Below are 22,194 nucleotides of genomic sequence, written 5' to 3'. Positions count from 1 at the left end.
GGTTGGGATCCAAAATGGGAGGGCCGGGGGGGCCCCCGGGGGGGGCGGGGGGGGGCGGGTTCAAAAAAAAAAAAAAAAAAAAAAAAAAAAAAAAAAAGGTGGTTGATATTCAGACAAATATAGATCTCTGATTGAAGTTAGGCATTTTTGTTATTAGTTGTACGGCTGCTTGTGTTGTCAGCCAACTATGATCACCTCTCTAAGAAGTTACTCACACTTTGTTTCTTTTCAGACAAATATTACATCCCTGACTAAAACCTTTCCAAGGATTCTCCTGGCATTTGGAACAAAACCCAAACTTCTTAATAGGGCCCCTGAGTCCTGCATGACTTGTTTTTACCTACCTCTTTAACTTCATCTTGTCCTACTCTCAACCCTCACTAGGTGAGAGCCTCCAGAGTTTTCTTTCAGTTCCTGGAATGTATCTAGGTCTTGACTACCTCAGGACTTTGGCATATACTTTTCCTTTTATTTATTTAAATTTATTTATTTTTGGTTTTTTTGGTGGCTGCCTGGTACAGGGATCAGAACCCTTGACTTAGGTGTTATCAGTACCATGCTCTAACCAAGTGAGCTAAACAGTGAGCCAGCCTCTTCCTTTTTTTTAGAATTCCGCTTGAAATCATTTTTCATGTGATGATCTTTCTTATCCTTCATGTGTCAGATTAAACATTGCTTTCTCAGAGAATCTTTCTCAGACCATCCAATCAAATGTAGGTCTCTCTAGTTATTTCCTCTCATAGGCTGTTACCTTTTCTTTCATATCATTTTGCACAATTTAATAAAGTTTACATGGCCAGCCGTCAATAAAAATAAAATTAAAAAGTTTACATATATAAGGGCTGGCCCATGGCTCACCTGAGAGAGTGTGGTGCTGATAACACCAAGGCCACGGGTTTGGATCCCTACATAGAATGGCCAGTTAGCTCACTTGGGAGAGTGTGGTGCTGACAACACCAAGTCAAGGGTTAAGACCCCCTTACCAGTCATCTTTAAAAAAAAAAAAAAAAAAAGTTTACACATATATTTTTCTGGTGGCTGGCCAGTACAGGGATTGGAACCCTTGACCTTGTTATTGTAAAACCATGCTCTAACCAACTGAACTAACTAGCCAGCTATTTGTTTCCTTTTTACCACATCTCTCCCACTATATTAAAAGCTCTATGAGGGCAGGGATTATATCTTTTTAGATCTCTATTTTTTACCTAGTGCCTAGCTCAATGCCTGGTCCTGAATAAATATTTTTCTTAATGACTATTGAGACCTGAAAATTGCCAAGCACTTGGTAACCTGCAAAGAGTTTTCACACATATTCTTTTTTTTTTTTTGAAGATGACCGGTAAGGGGATCTCAACCCTTGGCTTGGTGTTGTCAGCACCACGCTCAGCTAGTGAGCCAACCGGCCATCCCTATATAGGATCCGAACCCGTGGTCTTGGTGTTATGAGCACCGCACTCTACCGAGTGAGCCACGGGCCGGCCTTTCACACATATTCTTAATGAATCCTTATAATCATTCTCTGAGATATTTCAGGCAGGATACATTTTAATGTTTCTATTTCATAGAAGGTAAAACTCAGTTTAACTCATCAGGTTCACACAGCTGGTGGGGTTTGGGTGGAGAGTCAGGTCTTTTGATCATTTAGACAGTGCTTTTCCTACCAAAATGAGATAGTAATGGGAAATTTGTGTGGGAAATACAGAGTACCCATATAGTGTGCCTACCAAAGAATCTCTCAGTCCTGATTCTTAGAAATACTTTGTTATCTTTCATTTTCATTTATACTCTCCATGATTATTGGCTAAATTTCCCATAGTGTGATAGAAAAATAATTCTAGTTACTTGTTGCTTTATAAATACAAAAGGTAAGCCTCAGCCACTCACCAAACTGAATGGACATGGGATGTATTTTTAATTTAGAAACCTGGCCTTTCGTCTACAGAGTAGGAATGAATATATTGCTCACCTTAAGGACCAATTGCAAGAGTTGAAGGCAAAAACCAACTTGGAGAATGGCTATATGAAAAGAAATACTGAGCTGCAGATTGCCCAGACCCAGAAAAAATGTAACAAAACAGAGGAACTCTTGCTGGAAGAGATTGAGGTAATCACTGCTCTATTAGGAAAGAACCAGGTGGCCGGCATTGGGAGAGGGAGATTTTCCCCCAGTACCCCCAACACTTGAGGTTGAAAATAGAAGACTGAATAAGGACTTGCGTATTTGCAAGTAGAGATTCTAATAGGCTGTAGCCTACATTTCTGCTTCTCTTATGATGACATTAAAAATTGTTTGTGCTTTCACCTTAGTCACTTTATTCTTATTTTATAAAACAACTACCATTTCTCTTGGTAATTATAGGCAGAGGGCAAAACAAGACACTTAGTAACTGCAGGTTTTTTCTGCTGCCTACTTCATCCAACCAGTACCTTTTACCCCTCCAGTAAGAAATAAAATCTAGAGAGCTGAACTTCATTCAAACCTAAATTTATAGATATGAGAAGTCACAGTGAAAAATATCAAGACAAGGAAAGAAGGGGTAGACTTTCGTTAGAGGAGGAATGCTAGGTGGCTAAAAGAACAGCAGACCGACAGGAAGAAGGGAGCAAACATCATTAGAGAGTGTCATTTGGGTGCAGGAGGACTCCTTTCTCTGAGACCTCCGCTTATTTGAAATCTTACTTCCCAGGTGTGGCTTAAGACCCTGACAACACACTTCTTTCTTGCACTCCGGAATTTCCTTTTTGAGGCTTAAGAAATGTGTGCTCTTAAAGCATTGTTTTTCTCCTTAAATTGACATCACTTTCTGGGTAACAGGATTGTGGTCTTTTTGTTGTGGGGCACTTGTGCACATCTAGCACAGTACCAGACACGTGGCTCAGCCATGCTTGTGAGCACGAATTGGGTGGAACTGAACTGAACTGCAGCTCTGCAGCAATACCACGAAATTCTTGGGATCCCAGCTCGTGGTAAAAACCTCTTGCTGCACCTCTCCCATCTTGAAAACTTCTGATTCTCAACCCTGCTGGGAAGAATTCCTGGCATTTGATTATTGTTCCTTACAGAAACTAAGGATGAAAACCGAAGAAGAGAATCGGATTCATACAGAGATTGAAATGTTCCTTAGAAAGGAACAGCAGGTGAGTCACCAAAACTTTTTTATTCCTTGATTTTTTAGGGATCTCACTTATAAAATACTGAGGAGAGCATAAAATAGTATTTTAAAGGAAAGAAAAATCAACCATAATTCTACCAGCCTAATGAATGAACTGTAGCCCATGTTTTCATTCAGAGCAATCCATCTGAATAGATATTTTATATAGCTGTAATTTGGGTACAGATAAAATTTTGTCTTCTGCCTTTATCATTTAGCTAATATAAGAAACTGTTTTCTTGTTCCTACATTGCATCATAGTCATAATTTAAAAATAAATTTACTGATTTTTTGAAATTATAGTGAAACATTCTCAATTGAGAGGAGATTTTTTTAAATATCCAATTTTTTGTTGTTTTATTTTGGTGGCTGAATGGTAACAGGGATCAAATGCTGGGTTTTGATTGCCAATTGTTTTTTCACTCATTTTTTTCATGTTATTACATTCTCTTCAAAATAGTTGTTTAATGTTCTGTGAATATGTCATAGTTACTCTTTATTTTGAATATTGAGGTTGTTTCCAAATTTTCATTATTATAAATAATGCGGTAATAAAAGCTTTGCCCAAATAACTATTTTTTCTTCATTGCAGTTATTTACTGAAAGTAAGTCTCAAGCATGAGATTATTATTTTGGAGAGTCTGGTATTTTGTGACTCTTGATAAATGTTGCTAATACTTTTTAATCTATACTGACATTAGCAATGTATGCAGGCAGTAATTTCAAGGTAACCTCAATAGTACTAACCATTTTAAATATTTTTGGAACTCTGCTAATTTAATGAATTGTTTTTCATTTTTTGTTTACTAATACAAGTGAACAGAACATTTTACTGTATATTTACTAATTTTATTTCCTTTTCTCTTGTGTGAATTATATGTGATGGAAGTGGTTTTAATTAGTATCTCCAATACTAATAACAGATGAAGCTGGGTCTATAATATATCTAAGGTTAGAAATATTTCTGTTCCTAGCTAGAGGCTTTCAGAATATCCCTGTTGGATGAATAAGGAAAAAATTTTCGGCTTACTCATAATACAGCTTGCCTTTGGAAAAGCTAGTGAATTTTCAGTAAACAGTTCCAAACTTGCAGTTAAAGAAGAGAATTTTTAGATGTTATCTCATGGGCCTTTACTGAACAAAATATCTGGTAGGCTACTAGAATCAGGGTCCTGTTACCCCTGCAATTTAAACTATGTATCATGTTACCTGTTTCAATTGTGAGGTACAACAGGTATTTAATAACGGTCAGGTGAGTTGGTGAATAAATAGATGATGGATGGAGGAAGTCAGTGTTTCCCAGATCTTCAGCCCAATAACACAAGCAATACATAAATACGCTTTTAACGAAGAATTTAAAACACAGAAATATACAGAATGGGGCTGGCCAGTTAGCTCAGTTGTTTAGAGGCCATGGGTTCAGATCTCCACACCAGCCAGCTGTCAAAAAAAATATGTATATATATACATATACACACACACACACACACACACACACATATATATATAGAGAGAGAGAGAGAGAGAGATTTTAAAAAGTGAGAGCCCTATTAAATTACTCCCCTTTCCATAGGGAAGTTTCTTCTACATTTTTTCTTTTCATATACATATAACTAAAAACATATGTATTTTTAATTTTTTTTTTACATAAATGGGATCAAACTACATGTATTGTTCCAGACCCTGTTTTTTTTGTTGTTATTGTTTTTTGTTTTTTTAAATTTACTTTATCTCTAATGTTTTCTATAGCAGTACAACTGCTATATAATATCCCATGGTTGGAATATACTGACATTTAGTTAACCATTCTTCCATTGGTGAATTTAGGTTGCTTTTAAGTTTTGCTGTTATAGCAAAGTTAAACATTCTTGGACATGTCTCTAAGTGCATGGTATATGGGAAACACTTTATTTTTGTATAGTACTCTAGATTCCTTATACCCTCTCGTTAGTTTTAATCGTTTTTCAGTTGATTCATTTGGATTTGCTAGATTGAAAATCTTTTTGACTGCATATAATAACGATTTTATACTTCCCTTTTTATCATTTATATGTCTATTTCCATTTCATGGCTTAACTGAATAGCTAGAAAGTCAAGTATAATTTTGATGGTAGTAGTGATAATGGGGCATCATTTTTCTATTCTTGGTTTTAATGGCATTTTGGTCAGGATTACACGTAAATTCATAGTGATGCCAAATTCTCATGTGCAGGTTATGGCACTCATTGGGAAAGAATAGGACCCTGAAACCTGCAATGGGATCATCCCATGTGGTTGGATTCAGATACAATCAACTATCTTGAACCCCCAAGTTACTTTAAGGCTCCCTTGCCAGTAGTAGTCTGCCCTCCTGTGCTTGAGGAGACCAGACTTCCTTTGCCTCTGTGACTGTTGAGAGGGTGGGAAATCCTATTATGGTAATTGAAAGGTGGGACCTTGAGGAGGAGATTGGATTGTAGGATCGTGCTGTACCGAATGGATTAAAACTGGTGGTCAGGGGCATGGTTCTGAGGGCTTTAAAAGAAGAGGAGAGTCTGTCTCTCTCTTTCTCTCTGCTCTCTCTGCTTCCACCATTTTGCAATGTGAGACCCTTGGGTCACTGTCACCACCACCACATGGACTTTGAACTTTCCAGCCTCAGAAACTGTAAGTGATAAATTTCATTTTTCTTTATAAATCACCCAGTTTCAGGTGTTTTGTTATAAGCAACAGAAATGGACTAATACATCCCCCAAATCCTGTGATAACTTCATCAGGGGAAAACGCCTTAAAAGGAGATGTTCCTTCTTCAGGCTCAGCACTATCACTCCTATTGTGACTGGATCCATAACTAAGGTCAAATTTCAGCATGTTCCAGAGGGACATATAACTCAGATAACCATAACTCAGAAGGACATAGCTTACACACCAAAAGAAGTGTAAGATTTTGCTAATATATATTGGCAGAAACCTGGGGAACATGTGTAGGAATGGATTTTAAGGGTATTAGACCAAGGAGGGTAAAATATAACACTAGATTGGATTGAATTCATTGATATGAATGCACTTACTAGAGATTTTGGATTTTAATGTGTTAGCTTGTGCAGGTGGAGGTGATTCTAATAGTTTTCTTGGTTGGACTCAACAGTTTCCTACATTTAATGAGGTGAACATGCCAGAGTCACCCTGTTATGATGTGGAAGAGATAATCCAAAGACTCAGGGAGATAAGAATGTCAGAGTGGATTTGTTATGTGTGACCCACACATCTACCACCAAACACTCATCCCTAACCATGAGAAGGCCCAGAAAACACTCCTTTACTAAGACACTGAGAAAAACATTAGTGAGGTGAGCACCTACGTTCTTAAAAAGCTCTGTGGTTGCTTTCCTATGTAGGCCAGGTATGACTATGGGGGATGTAGTCCCTGGGATGGGCTCCCTGACTTCAGTGGGGATGAGGGGATCTTGAAATGGATATGTGGCAGCACTAAACTGTCAAAGATAAGGTGGGCACATTTACCATGAAGGGCAGCAGGGATGTAATGGTAATCAGAATGCCTTTACCCCAGGGATCTTTGGCAATGGCTAATTAAGCATGGTATCCAGGGGCTGGTTGGTTAGCTAAGTTGGTTAGAGCACGTTGTTATAACACCAAAGACAAGGAATAAGATCCCCACACCAGCCAGCTGTCTCCCCTGCCCCCGCCAAAAAAGTCATGGTATCCCTGGGAACAAAATTGATGGGCAGCCTAATTCAAGCATAACAGAAAACAAAGTCTGGGTCCAGTATCCAAAAAGCTGATTTGAGTAACCACAATGGAGAGTCAAGGACTCTCACTCAGTTCCCAGAACTAAGTCATTTCACAGACCCAGGACCTCTTTATTAAAGGGGGTGGAGGATGTGCCCACCTAGGGATGAACCCTGCAGCGTTGCTGCAGGTACATACTGTAAATCTTCCTCTAGTCCTTACTCAGAAGACCTGTGGTTATTTACCAGAGTGACAATGCACTGGAGAAAAGGAAATACCCAGACCTTTTGAGATTACTAAACATTGACTCTGAATTGATGTTAATTCATGGAGACCCAAAACAATACTGTGGCCACTAGTCAAAATGGGCGATTATGGCAGTCAGGTAATAATATGCACAGGTGGAGTCTTAAGTCTTACTGTGGGCCCACTTGTTCTATGGAACCACCCTGTGTTATTTCCCCAGTGTATTAGTCCCTTTAGGTTGCTTATAACAAAATACCTCAAACTGGGTAATTTATAACAAAAAAATGAAATTTATTGCTTACAGTTTCTGAGGCTGGGAAGTCCAAAGTCCATCTGGGAGTGGTGACAGTGACCCAGGGGTCTCACATTGCAAGATGGTGGGAGGGTGCAGAGAGAGGGAGAGAGAGAGAGTTTCCCCTTCTTTTTAAGCCCTCAGAACCATGCCCTTGACTACCATTTTTAATCCATTCATTACAGCATGGTCCTACAATCCAATTACCTCTTCAAGCCTCCACCTTTCAATCACCATATTAGGATTTCCCACCCTCTTAACTGTCACAGTGGGGACTGTTTCTAATACATAAAACGTGGGGAACACAGTTCAAGCTCCAACAAGTTCTGGGGGGACATAATTCAATCCACTACACCCAGTTACTGAATGTATAATTAGAATAGACATACCTGGGGCCATTATGGTACTAAGGGCCAAGTAAGAGCCTATGGGACTTCCTCTCTCTACCCAAAATAGTAAACCATAAGTAATGCTGCATCCCTCGTGGAACTGCAGAGATAATGCCACCATCAAAGATTTGAAAGAAGCAGGGGTGGTGATACTTACCACAACCCCATTTAACTCAACTGTTTGGACTATGCAGAAGTTAAATGGATCTTGGAGAGTGACTGTGGACTATTCTAAATGTAGTCAGGTAGTGACTCCAATTGCAGCTACTATTCCAGATGTAATATCTTTACTGGGGCCAATCTTCCACAGCCACTGGTACTCAGTATGTAGCTGTTAACCTGACCAAAGCTCCTTCAAACCAGTTTGAAAACATCGCCAGAAGCAGTTTTCTTTTATCTGGCAGGGCCAACAGTACACCTTCATAATCTCACATCCAGGCTATGTCTGTTCTGTTCTCTCCCAAAATATGGTCTGCAGAAATACTGCTCACTTTGACTTTCCACAAAACATCACAGTAGTCCACTGCATTGATGAAATGACATTAGGCTGATTATATCTGATGAACAGGAAATAGCAAGGGACTTAGATGCCTTACTGAGACATATGAATTAGCAAGAGGGAGATAAACTACATTTCTGGTATTAATTCTGTATCATTAATGATCTGTTTAGGGGCTGGCCCGGTGGCGCACTGCTACAGTGCGCCGCTTGGGAAGTGCGGCGGCGCTCCCGCCGAGGGTTCGGATCCCACATACAGACTGGCCGCTCACTGGCTGAGCGAGGGGCGGGTGCAACACCGAGGGTTGCGATCCCGTTGCCGGTCCCGGTCCAGTACGGGCGCAACACTGAGGGTTGCGATCCGTTGCCGGTCACGAAAAAAGACAAAAAGGGAAAAAAAAAAAAAAAAAAATGATCTGTTTAGGTGACAGAAGCCATGCCAGTAATTTGCATAGAGAAAATTTAATGAAAGAATCATGAGCTATTAATAAGGGATTGGCTACTTCAGAAGGGATAAAAGAAAACTCTAAAGAACACTGTAGGGTTAAAGGACAGTATCCAAGGAGGGAATAAACTTGGAAGGTGGGGGGAGGGGAGGATCCTTCCCAAGGCTAAGATTCAGACCTCATTGGAGAGGGTGTGGCTGTGCCCTCACCCGCCCCCATCATCCAGTGACAATTTTGCTGGACTGCCCAGGGCCAGAGCTGGTTCACAGCTGGCAGGATAAGACTGGCAAACAGGGAACTGTGGACCTTGCTTAAAGTTTTTTTTTCTTTTCTAATCAGTATGAGTAATTTTATGAGATGAATTTGTTTTCATCCATTGAGATGGTGTGGTTTTTTCCTCCTGTAATATATTAATAAAGTAAAATACATTATAGATTTGCTGATGTTGAGTCATCTTTAAATTCTTGGGATAAATCCTCCGTGGTCATAATGTATTTGGCGAGCAAGAATCCTCCTGCTGTGGTGTCAGTAAAACTTGTTGCTGAACGAGTACCACTGGGTGTCCAGCAAGCATGCCACTGGCAGCCATGCCCTAGGAACAAGACAGAGAAGCAGCACGCGCACCAGAGAGAAGCTCTCCTGTCTGTTCTTCTAGCGCCCTCTACTGAGAAAGCTTAACACTTTGCTAACTGGCAAAAGAAATTTACAGTAGGCATCCAGTGAAAAGCAAGGCAGTGAGGTATGAATCTGAAGCTGAGAGGCAATAAATTGATAGCTGGCACAGATGGTTTTGGGTTTTTTCTTTTCAAGTATGAGGTTTACTCTGGAGGTTTCTGGTAGATAACCTTTTTCAAGTTAAGGAAGTTTCCTTTTGGTGTTAATTTGCTAAAAGTTTTTTGTTTTTTTAAATCAAGATAACTACTCAATTTTATGAAATGGATTTTTTTTCATCCATTGAGATGATATGGTTTTCTCTCCTTTAATATGTAATAAAGTAAAATACATTGATTTGCGGATGTTGAGTCATCTTTAAATTTGGGGGATAAACTATACCTAGTCATAATGTATTATTCTTTTAATAGACTGCTAGAACTGATTTACAGACTTTTATTTTGTATTTATATACTCCATAAGTGAGATTAACCTATACATTTCCTTTGTGGTGCTGCTTTGTTGTATTGCTATCAGAGTTATGCTAGCTTGGCAGTATGAGTTGGAAGCTTTCTCTTTTTATGCTCTGAAACCTAAAAATATAAATAAAACAAAACAGATTATCTGTTCCCTTGAAGCTTGGTAAGATTCAGTCATAAACAATTTTGTCTGAGTATCCTTTTTTTTTTTTTTTTTGTCTTTTGTCTTTTTCCGTGTCCGGCAACGGATCGCAACCCTCAGTGTTGCCCCCGTACCGGACCGGAGACCGGCGACGGGATTGGAACCCTCGGTGTTGCTCCCGCGCCTCGCTCAGCCAGTGAGCGGGAACCGGTCTGTATGTGTGATCCGAACCTTTGGGCGGGAGCGCCGCCGCGCTTCCCAAGCGGCGCACTATCCAGTGCGCCACCGGGCCGGCCCCCTGAGTATCCATTTTTAAGGGGAGATATTTGGCTACCTTTTCAACTTTTTAAATGATTATTCATCTCTTCACTTTTCAAATCTCTTTTTGAGTCATTTTTTGTAATTTATGTCTTCCTAGAAAATAATCCATTTCATCTAAACACTGATTTCAAATTTATTAGTATAAAGCTGTGCTCTATCGTCTCTTACAACTTTAAAATTTCCTTCCGGGCCGGCCTGGTGGCGCACTGCTACAGTGCGCCGCTTGGGAGTGCGGCGGCGCTCCCGCCGAGGGTTCGGATCCCACATACAGACCGGTTCCCGCTCACTGGCTGAGCGAGGTGCGGGCGCAACACTGAGGGTTGTGATCCCGTTGCCGGTCCCGGTCCGGTACGGGCGCGACACTGAGGGTTGCGATCCGTTGCCGGACACGAAAAAAAGACAAAAAGAAAAAAAATAAAAATAAAAAAAATAAAATTTCCTTCATTTTTGTAATTATATCATCTTTTTCACTGATTCTACTTTTAAAAAAAAAATGTGTGCTTTCCTTTTTTCTGGCTGGAACTTGTTAAAGGTTTGACCATTTTATTGGTCTTTGCAAAAAAAATCTTTTGCTTTTTTGGGCAAGTCTGTTTTTTTCTCTGCCACATTAGGTTTTGCTTTGAGTAATTTTCTTATACTTTCTTTGATTTTGTGTTGCTAATCTGTCTAGTTTCCTAAATGTTCAATTCATTTTTTGAACTTTTATTATTTTCTAGTTAAATGTGTGTAAACCAATATATTTTCTGAGTACTGTTTGGCTGTAATATACAGATTTTGATACATAGTGCTCACATTGTCATTCCTTTCCAAATGATTTATAGTTTACAATTTGTCATTTCTTCTTTAACTCAGAGTTATTTAAAAGGTTGTTTATTAAATATTTAAGTAGATGGAGTTGGCACAGGCTTTCTATTGCTCACAAGAACGCTTTGATGTTTGTGCTATAAACCTCCCAACCCTTTGAACTTTATGCTCTTATTGTCTTGTGCTGTGGTCTCAGAACGTGAAGCATAAGATTAATAATGCTTGTTGGAATTTGTCGAGCTCTTATTTGGCCTTAATATATGGGGTCAGGTTATGTGAATATTCCATGGTTATTTGAAAAAAATCTCTATTCTTTGTTAGGTACAAAGATGTATAAATGTCTGTTATTCTAGCTGTCAAATTCTTCGTTTTGTTATTTATTTTAGTCTGCCTGAGAATCTATTGATTTCAGAGAAGTGTGATAGTTTTCTAAGATGATTGTAGATCTGCCAATTTCTTGTATTTCTAATAATTTTTGCTTTATATATTCCAAAATGTTATTAGAATATAAAGGTTCATAAGTGTAATATCTTCTTAATAGAGTGTGTCTTTTATCAGTGTAAAAATGCCCTTTTGTCTCATTTATTATTTTTGGTTCAAATACTATTTTGCCAGATATTAATTGCCAAACCTACTTTCTTTTTGCTGTGGTTGTTTTGTTTTAGCTGTAGTTCTTGTAAGTAGTGTATAGCTAGATTTTTTTTAAAAAAAAGAAAAAAAAGGGAGAGTCTTTCTTTTGATAGGGATTGCAATGGGCTGAATTTTTATGTCCCCCCCCCCCCAAATTCTTATGTTGAAATTCTAACTCCCAAGGTGGTAGTATTAAGAAGTGGAGCCATGGGCTGGCCATTTAGCTCAGTTGGTTAGAGCACAATGCTGATAACACCATGGTGAAAGGTTTGGATTCCCGTACTGGCCAGCTGCCAACCCCTGCAAAAGTGGGGCCTTTGGGAAATGATTTGATCATGAGGGTGGATCCCTCATGAATAGGATTAGTGCCCTATTAATACCCTAGACAGATCCCTTGCCCATTCCACCATGTGAGGTTAAAACAAAAAGGTGGCAGTCTAGAAAGTAGGCCCTTACCAGACATGGAATCTGCCACTGCCTTGATCTTGGACTTCCCAGCCTCCAGAACTGTGAGAAATAAATTTCTGTTGTTTATAATGCACCCAGTCTGTGGTATTCTGTTATAGTAGCCCAAATGGACTAAGATGGATGGAATTATCACAGTTTACTTTTATCATGAGTTTTCATTTGTACTTAATTTTTCCATTTTATGATTACTGCTTCTCAAACTTTCTAGTTGTTTCCTTCCTCCTTAAATTTTCATGGATTGATGGAATTTTTGTTTTCGCTTTCTAGTGCAAACTCCAGTTCTTTGCATATCACTTTCATAGTTTGGTAATATCTGCATACCACGGTGTTATTATTTAATATTTTCTACCTAGTTACTCACCTAAACAATGACATAACTTATTTTAAATTAAAGTTTTTATATCATCACTACAAAAGGAGAACCAGTATCACCTGCTATAAATAGAAATTGATGTAAATAGAAGTACAATAAATGCCAAATGATGTTATTACATTTTAGTCAGATCCTTTTGCCTGCCTGGAGCCTGTTTTCTCTTTGTGAAAATTGTTCAACAGACAAGTTTAAACTTTAACTGAGTTTATTTGAGGAAAGAAAAACAAAGCAAAGCAGAGCAAAGCAAAGCAAAACAAAAGAAAACAAAAATGATTTGTGAATTGGGCAGCCAAGAGAACCGCAACCAAAACATGATCTGACATTTATAGGAAACAGAAATGCAGTGTAGAGCCAGCTTAATTGGTTACAGTTCTATTGGTTAACTGGTTACAGAGCCTCCTTCAGTTAACTAAAGCTCAGCTACTGTAGTTATACTCAGTATTAGTTTGGTCTGTTAGGCTTAATGCTGGCCACCCACAAATTTTATTTGACAAAATAAATGTGTTAAGAATAAGAAAGATGTAAGAGATGTGATAGCACCAAACTGATATGCTCTCTACCTTAATCAGAATGATTGACTATGAATCATTTTTCTAAAAAACTTCTATGCTATGTACCACCTAAAGTCATCTCTCAATGTCCCACTCTTGAAGTACATGCTTTGGGAATTTGGAAGTTATCCATTTCTGTTCTTTTAATGGTAACCTTTAAAATTTTAACATACATATTTAAGACTTTTTCTTTCTTGTAACTCTAGAATTAATCAATATTAATTGATTCTTGGCAGAGCTTTCACTTACCTCTTCTCTCCCTCTTCTACATCCCATGTTGAAATGCTAGGTTGGCTAGGTATAGAATCTTTGATTCACATTCATTTTCTTTTAGAATTTTGAAGGCATCATATCCTTCTTGACTAATATTTAATGCTGTCAATCAAGGAGACATCTCATGTCATTCCTTATCCTTCAGAATTTTCTACCTACCTTTTATTTCTCTTCTCTTCACTGCAATTTCCTTACCCACACATCTGGAAGACCCTCCTCCCCCTATTTTTAAATTGAGTTACATACACACAGTAAAATTCACAAATGGTGAGTGTATAGTTTGATATTTACAAATGTACACTCATGTAACCATCACCCAGATAGAGATATAACATTCATAGCATCCCAGAGGTCTCTCTCTTATGCACCATTCCTAATCAGCAATTCCACCCTCCCCCCAGATGAGTAACCACTTTTCTGACTTTTATTGCTATAGAAAAGTTTTGCTTGTTCTTGAACCTTATAAAAATGGAATCATACAGTGTATTACTGTTTTGTGTCTGGTGGAAGCCATGTTTTCATGTTCTTTCCAAATAGAAACTTGAGGAGAAGCTAGAGTTCTGGATGGATAAATTTGATAAGGACACAGAAATGAAACAGAATGAACTAAATGCTCTCAAAGCTGCAAAGGCCAGTGACTTATCACACCTTCAAGACCTTGCAAAGATGGTAAGAAGTCATAAGGGTGCTCCCTGAGGAGTGAGGGGTAGCTAAACTACAGTAGCTAAGTAATACTATTTTTGGTGAAAAGTAGAAGTGTGCAGGTAAATCAGTGGGATTTTTTTTAGATGATGATGATGATGGGGACAATAGTAGTAGCTAACATTTATGTAATACTCACTCTGACCCAGGCACTTTTCTCGTATTTTACATATATAACTTATTTAACCCTCACAAGCCCTTGAGATAGATACTATTATTATTTTCACTTTATGGTCTCTGAAGACATTTTGTAAATGGTAACTTCTAAAAAGCCTGTGAGTATGATTTCATCATCAAATAAGCATAGAACTTCCCAAATTTCTCTTTTAAAGGAAAGCTATTTGTATATGTACGTTCTACCAAAGTTTTAAAAAATCACATTATTTTGAGATCATTAATCACACACTGAGTATTTCATTTTTATGAAAGATTTTAAAACTTAAATTTGAATTATTCAAATGAAAAATTGGGGGAACAATTATAAAGTTAATCTGTAAATATTTACAAACTAGGAATGTAGTAATTTTTTTCCCCTTTGGTTTAGATTTAGCACGTTTTTTTTTTTTCCTTTTTGTCTTTTTTTGTGACCAGCAACGGATCGCAACCCTCAGTGTCGCGCCCGTACCGGACCGGGACCGGCAACGGGATTGCAACCCTTGGTGTTGCGCCCACACCTCGCTCAGCTAGTGAGCGGGAACCAGTGAGCAGTCTGCATGTGGGATCCGAACCCTCGGCGGGAGCACTGCCGCGCTCCCAAGCGGCGCACTGTAGCAGTGCGCCACCGGGCTGGCCGATTTAGCACGTTTTATTTTAAATTTTTGTATTAAAAGTGCAAGACTGGCTGTGCCACAGTTTAGCCGAGAATATTGTAACATATGATTAATGTCTACTTTTACAGATAAGGGAGTACGAACAGGTCATCATTGAAGATCGTCTAGAAAAGGAGAGGAGCAGGAAGAAGGCAGAACAGTTTCTCCTGGAATTAAAAAGCGCCATAAAGGTAGAAAACCATAAATGGCATCTTGATGCCCCGTCAGTGCCATAGCTGGCCTAACATTGAGGAACGCAAAGCATTCCTCATTCATTATCAAAGACGTAGCAGTTTGCAACGGAATAGGAGATCTGTGAGGAAGCATAGCCTTTTGTTATCACTGGAGTTTGCCAACACAGTCCATAGTGCAGGGAGACAGTTGACATAGAAAAGGATGTATTCCCAGGTCTTGGTGTTATCAACACCACACTCTTGACCAAATGAGTTAACTTGCATGTCCTTATTTGTACATTTTTTTTTCTTCTTTTTTGTGACCGGTAAGGGGATCACAACCCTTGGCTTGGTGTCGCCCGCACCACGCTCAGCCAGTGAGCGCACCGGTCATCCCTATATAGGATCTGAACCCGTGGTGGGAGCACCGCAGCGCTCCCAGCGTCGCACTCTCCCGAGTGAGCCATGGGGTCGGCCCCTTATTTGTACATTTTTGACTGAGAGCTTGCTTTTGCCCCTGGCCTGGGTAACCGAAATTCCTTTTGGATCAAATAGTTGTTAGGTATGGGGAACTTGGACGCTCATAAAGGGAAGCAGTATAAGGAAGTCAGGTTTCTAAGTGTGAAGGAAAAATTGGCCTAACCAGATTCCTTTTCTTTATTTTTACTCCTTGAGAGCTTCATTCTTGGTCCAGGGCTTAAGCTCTGGGTCCCGTACAACAGGGAAACGTCACAGTATTGACAGTGTGCCTGGCCACTTCATGTCCCAGATAAAGTAGCTTCTGTGTGAAGAATGGTCTCTATCAAACAGTCCCTGTGGGTGGAAAGAACGTAGCTTGTCAGGCACACTGTAAATTGTACTCATTCCCCCCTTCTCTTCCAGCTCCAGGCCTGGTGGCGAGGCACTATGGTACGAAAGGAAATTGGTGGCTTCAGAATGCCTAGGGATAAAGATGATAGCAAGGATGCAAAAGGTAAAGGCAAAGACAAGGATAAGCGGAGAGGCAAGAAGTGACCAAGTTATCTTTCATCCTTTCCTCCTGTATTATGGAGCTGGGAAGGACCTGGAGGGAGTAAGAAACATCTTATACCATCACAGATAACTCATCTACAGATTTCTTATTTGGACATTCTCAGGTGACGCCTGGTGATTCCATTTTGCCTGTTATATTAGTTTTCAAACCCCAAGTTAGGATTATACCACCGATTTAGGGCTTTTTCATATTTTGAATTTTGCTGTGAAGAAATGTTTCTAGTAGCCTTGTGAAGATCCCTCTTGCTCTTTCTCACCAGAAAAATACAGTTCATGGGCTTAGTTAGTTACACTTCAGTAATTCCTGTGATGTTTTGTGAGTCTGATTTTATTCAATTTGTCTTTAGTGAAAAAACTCTTATGAGCAAGTATTCAGTAGGAATTACGAGATGTTTATGAAGTGTCTAGCATAATATATACACAGTAAAGTTTTAATAAATGTTGGTTCCTTCCAGCCTTTTAGATTTATCACTTTAGAGTTTTTACTGGGTGGGGGTGGCATGGAATACACATCCCATTATAAGCTGCTTCAGCAACTTTTCTGGGAAATGGGTAGGGATATAAACTATAAATACAAGACAGAAATAGAAATAGGATGTTAGGATGAACAACCCATAAACAGTAAAGATGGACAGGTTCTCTGGAAGGCTAGTTTGGAAATATTTTTTCATAAGTAAGAAACTAGGTTCTATACCTGCTTTGCTTACTCAACAATTCCCACCTATGGGGTGTTAAGACTAAAAGAGATAAGGTATGTGAAATACTTGACTCGTGCCTGGCTCACAGAAAGGTTGATTAAGTGTTTGTCATTCTCCCTCCTTTCCTAAAGAACAGTGAGCCCACTAGGTGATTCTCGCCTTGGTTAATCAAAATAGAACGTCTTAGGATGCTTTCCCTTCAGCATAGCTGATAATTTCCGAGAGAAAAGTTGTCCTAATGTGTCCCATATATCTCAAGAATTAAGCCTTCTATCTAACTCCAAATATAGAGTAATCTTGATATCTTTACTTCCTTAAGGAAGTCAATTTTGACCTCAAAGGCCTATTATGGAGCCTGTTTCTACTGATGTTCATTTAGGGAATTAGATACTCTTTCTTTGATTCATCTTTGCCAAGGGAACTATGCTGTAGATGTGAATCTTTTCAAATCAGCCTTTATTACATGCTACTGAAGTGTTAGCTTTTATTTTAATGTCAACATATAAGGTGGCATGCAGACAATTTAAAATAACATACATGATATTGACATATTTATACTTAGGACTTAGGCAATATATTTACAAACATACAAATATAGGACAGTGTTTTACAAAATCTTTTACTAATTACATGTTTACAACATTTTCAGTAATAAAATGTAATCTGCTGTAAACCATCTCACTGCAATTTGTATAGAAAAAAGCTTCTAAGTATCTTTATTTTCCTTCATTTCTATAACAATTTAAGTGCTTGGTTTTTAAAATTCATCAGACTCATAGCCATAAAAACACATCATTAGTCACTGCTGAACTGTAGAAAGTAAGAGAAATCACAGACTCCTTGATTAGCTGTAAGGCTGTATATTAAAAAGCTATTAAGGAAGGTGACCTACTACTAAGCATTTTCCTACTCTGTGTTCTAGCCAAAAACAAAGGCCCCTCCTTCCAGAGTTGTTTCCAGACCTGGTTATTACAAGAGAAAATTGGTTTGGAGTGCTAAACAGAGATGAGTTTGGAAGTCTGGAAACTGCTGACATAAAATCTCCATAGGTGGCAGGGGCCCTGCTGGGTGGGCACTGAGCCTGTTCACATTTTCAATGCTGAGAGGGTCACTGCTTCAGGCTAGGGGGAATCGTGACAAAGTCATCTGCACCTTATACTGGAGTCTAGCAAGGAGGTACATACAAAACAATGAATACAAAAATTCTCCAACAAAAACATTATTTGTTTTTGTATCTTGACATAGAAAAGAACTTCAATATATTTGATATTTTTCCTTCATTATCAACCAAAACTGTACACATTTTTTCCTAACAATTCAAATACAAATTTGAAGTAGTTTGATAAAAATACATTAATAAAGTTTCATGTTATGTGCAAAATTTCAAATAAGTTGAAATTCCCATTTATTCCTATGGGAAAATTAGTCACAAATGTTGTGAGTACTGCATTATGTAATGTCTTCTGGAATTATTCCTTATAAACTGTTAAAAATAGTACTGTCCTTTGCTGAGTTTCATTTCTGGTGATGTATAATTTGGAGATTGTACTGAGGTTTAATGCTGACTAGAAGGAAAAATACCTAATAGTTTAAAAATATACACAGCTAAATTCTAAACAAGTAACATGGTTGGTGGGTCTGTTTTGGAATTGTAATGGGTCTGGCTCTAAGCACTTATAAGACATTTTACTTTTGTTCTGTGAGGACCTTGAAGTATTTGGGCTTTGAGCTCAGATGTTTTACGTTATATAATTTTTAATTTGGACAAAGTGGTAATGTTCTGATGAATGTGTTTCTCTGCAAGAACAAGGAGAAAACATTACTTTGACCAGATACTCAACATGATTTTCTCCAAAGCTACTTTTAGATGCTACATTTACATGATTTAAAAAAAAGGGATAACATGCTCAAATGCACATGCATTGGTAAAGAACATCCAGAACGGTTAGCAACTACAGTAAAAAAAAATTAGATAACTAGCATCTTCTCTTTATTTACTTGGTTTACAAAGGCAGTGAATACCAAAATATATCACTGACAACTAAAAGGGGTTCAAAACAGAAGGGAAAACCCAAGTGGTCTGAACTTGAATAAAGGCTCCTGAACTTGTGTTGTGTGAGCCCTTGGGCCGTTTTACTCCATCCATAATTGAGTATACAAGGCACTAGTGGTGGACCTAGATGCAGCAGTAGGTGGAAAGGCAGGGAGCTCTTTTTAAGATGCCATAAGTGCTTTAATTTAGCCACAGAAACTGGCATTTACCTAACAGAAACATAAGAGACTTGGCTTTTCCTTTATTGCCTTTTGCTTTGTTTTCATAATCTTCCATTAGTTGGGGAGCTGGAAGTGTATCTGCTGGGACTGGAATGTGGTTGCAGGTCCAGGTATCCTAGGAGCAGCATGGGGGGCAGGGGAGGATGGATCAATGAAATCAATGTAAATGATGCAGGGTAGCACATTACCAGCTTAAGGATTTGGGACACATGTATAGTGCTTGTTGACAATATTTAGATAATAGCAGGATGATACAACACAGAACCAACCTTTACAAAAAGATGATGTGGTGGTGGACTGGAGTTGGAGGGAGGCCTAGAAAACTGGCCTTAAATACAACTAACTGTATCTATTTCACTGTTTTACTATGCAAAATCTAGGCCTTCTATATTATTTTTGTTTTGACTTTTTTTTTTTCCTTTTTGTCTTTTTTCGTGACCGGTAACAGGATGGCAACCCTCGGTGTCGCGCCCGCACCGCGCTCAACCAGTGAGCGGACCGGTCTCTATATCTCTATATGGGATCCGAACCCTCGGTGGGAGCGCTGCCACGCTCCCAAGCGCTGCACTCTACCGAGTGCGCCACCGGGCCGGCCCTTGTTTTGACTTTGAAAGAATAGTCCAAGTCATCATACTATAGCTTTTGATGTTAAACGTGACTGAAAAATTCAGTGGGGCATTACCCAAAAAACATACAAATATCTAGCTTAGAACAGTGGTCTCTACTACATGAAAAACACCTGCAATGTTTGTTGAAAATGCAGATTCCCATGCCTCACCCCAGACCTACTGAATGCAAATCTGAATTTTAACAAATGCTCCAGGAGATTCTAATGAATAACCAGTTTAGAAACCAGTGGACTTGGTTTACCTGTCTGAGAGCAGGTAAAGGTAATAGCATGCCTGTGCTTTCAAGAGAGCTAAACATCCTTCTGAGATGTTCTTTCCGGTCTGTGAAATAAGCCTAGCTATGAATTCACAGCCAGTTCAGACTTTGGTGTTGGGTTCTCAGTAACGAGAGAAGTTTCATTTGAGAAAACCAACAGCGTATTCATAAAAAAATTCAGTGGAAATGGGTATAACCTCCCCTAAAATGGAGAAATGAAGCAAAATATTCCTGTTAGGAATCATGAAAACAGTCCCTTCTAAGAACACGTACGAGCTTTGTTTAAGCAGACGGCTGGCAGCAGCAATCATGTTGTCCTGTTCCTTTTTTGGCCAGGCCAATGCCCAAGTTCCCAGGAGTCCTTAAACAGCAGATAACTGGTGCTGCTGTTGCTTGGGTGGGGCAAGTTCCAGGAGAGCCTGGACCGTCACTGCAACCTGGCTCAAACCTTTCTCTTCTAAAATGTGGAGAGGCAAACATAATTGCTCCTGAAATGGGGTAACATAACATAAAAACAAAAGAGAAAATTGGATGAACATCAGAGAACTGAAAGGAAAAAATAAGCACATCTCCCCTTAAATAATAATCAACTGAGATATGAAAAGTCAGTACCTGGGAAACTGACCTCTGTTAGTGTGAGTTAGGTAAAGATGGTGTCTGACACTGTCACTTTATTAATACAACTAAAAGTACATATAGATCATTTTGAAAATTGGAAAATTGACAAATAGCGCACATTTATACATATAACAGAGGAAAAACAGAATACTGTGGAGTGAAAGCAACATCCTTTAACCTTGATAAATAACAGACCAATGCAGATCTATACAGTAGGCAGGTGAAAAACAGAAAAACAGTTCCAAGTTACCAGATGGCTCAAGTCTGAAGGATATAACAATTTAGAAGAAAGCACTTTGGAAATTACATACCACAGGAATGCAAGACGGTTTCATGACATAACTCAGGCTGCATGAGAGGGAATGCCCACAATCTGCATTATTATCCTGTTTCTGAAAACCAGGTTTCTCAGACCGGGCAGGGATCAGAAGAAGAAACTGAGTGTCTCCTGAGCTCTTGAGATATCGATGTATTTCAGAAACTTTCCCCTAATTTGGATAATTGATGGAAGGCCTGGTCTGAACAAGTTAAAAATCTGAATTACAGAATTAAAAATAAATTATATTTGAAAAAGTAAAGTATTTCATATCTGGTATTTAATGGATTGAATCATGCTGGAGAACTATTATGTGAGCTTAGTCAGGAACATCTTAACTACCGAAATGTTTACATATTTGAAGTTAAATACATCTATCTTGTTTGCCTCATTCATTTGTTTGGTTCATCCTTTCTTACAAGAGAAAAAGGTAAATCGTAAGAATAACACTAAGTGGCTTTTGTGTTAAGACTAAATATTCAGAAAAAAAAGAGACTGCTCTAACAAAGAACAGAAAGTGGGATTCTGGTTCCACTAAAAAAAAGATTATACACTTTTATTAAAGATAACTGGGGGAGCTGGCTGGTTAGGTCAGTTGGTTAGAGTGCAGCCTTATAAAACCAAGGTCATGGGTTCAAATCCCTGTGCCGGCCAGCTGCCAAAAAAAAAAAAAAAAAAAGAAAAAGAAGATAACTGGATTTTTTTCCTGCTTTTCATCAGCACTCACTCTATTACTAGAGTTTTACAAAACCAGTTGCAATAAAAAAATAGCAAATATTTATTTTTGAGGTAATTATTGGTACTGTGCTTCTTAATTTTTTATTTAATACTTATTTTGATAAAAGAAGGTAACTGCAATCTCTTGATCTAATAAAACTAACAACCAAAGTTTAATAAAACACAACTGCAAGTATAGACTAACTATACTTAAAATGAATCTGCATGTGTTTTGCTCTTGGAAGAAACATATTTTCTCCAAGGCCAATTTCCTGATCTCTTCCTCTCAGTAGTACCCTGTGACTTGTGTGGCCCAGTGGTTTAGATATTCCTGAGAGGCTTATGCTTTCTAGATGCACATTTACCTTCCAGCTGGCTTAGAAGGAATGCTGTGTGTTCAAGAGAATCCACCATTACTAGCCCTAAACCACACGTGTGCATTATTTTCTTAACAGGTGTTTTTCTAAAGGGACAAAACTCAACAAAACTCTGAGACTGATCTGTGACTCGAAGACATCTTAAACAT

At 38.6% G+C, this 22,194-nt stretch overlaps 2 protein-coding genes across 3 annotated transcripts in view; one reads left to right on the top strand and one right to left on the bottom strand.

Annotated features, from left to right (window-relative positions):
* The window catches only part of IQCG (IQ motif containing G), a 50,990-nt gene extending 34,376 nt beyond the window's left edge, over positions 1–16,614 (top strand). Inside the window, exons 7-11 of the mRNA XM_008570708.1 lie at positions 1,943–2,104; positions 3,064–3,138; positions 13,982–14,113; positions 15,045–15,146; positions 16,011–16,614. Of these exons, the coding sequence (XP_008568930.1) occupies positions 1,943–2,104; positions 3,064–3,138; positions 13,982–14,113; positions 15,045–15,146; positions 16,011–16,142 (603 nt within the window). The 3' untranslated portion in view covers positions 16,143–16,614. The remainder of the gene's footprint in view (positions 1–1,942; positions 2,105–3,063; positions 3,139–13,981; positions 14,114–15,044; positions 15,147–16,010) is intronic.
* Positions 16,615–19,728: 3,114 nt separating this feature from the next.
* LRCH3 (leucine-rich repeats and calponin homology (CH) domain containing 3) overlaps positions 19,729–22,194 on the bottom strand; it is a 119,036-nt gene continuing 116,570 nt past the window's right edge. For both annotated transcript variants that reach the window (XM_008570702.1, XM_008570705.1), the window contains exon 20: positions 19,729–20,505. In XM_008570702.1, the coding sequence (XP_008568924.1) occupies positions 20,380–20,505 (126 nt within the window). In that variant the 3' untranslated portion in view covers positions 19,729–20,379. The remainder of the gene's footprint in view (positions 20,506–22,194) is intronic.

This window comes from Galeopterus variegatus, unplaced genomic scaffold, assembly GCF_000696425.1.
Source record: "Galeopterus variegatus unplaced genomic scaffold, G_variegatus-3.0.2 Scaffold624, whole genome shotgun sequence".
NCBI classification, from domain to species: Eukaryota; Metazoa; Chordata; class Mammalia; order Dermoptera; family Cynocephalidae; genus Galeopterus; species Galeopterus variegatus.
This window is presented reverse-complemented; position numbering and strand designations above follow the sequence as displayed.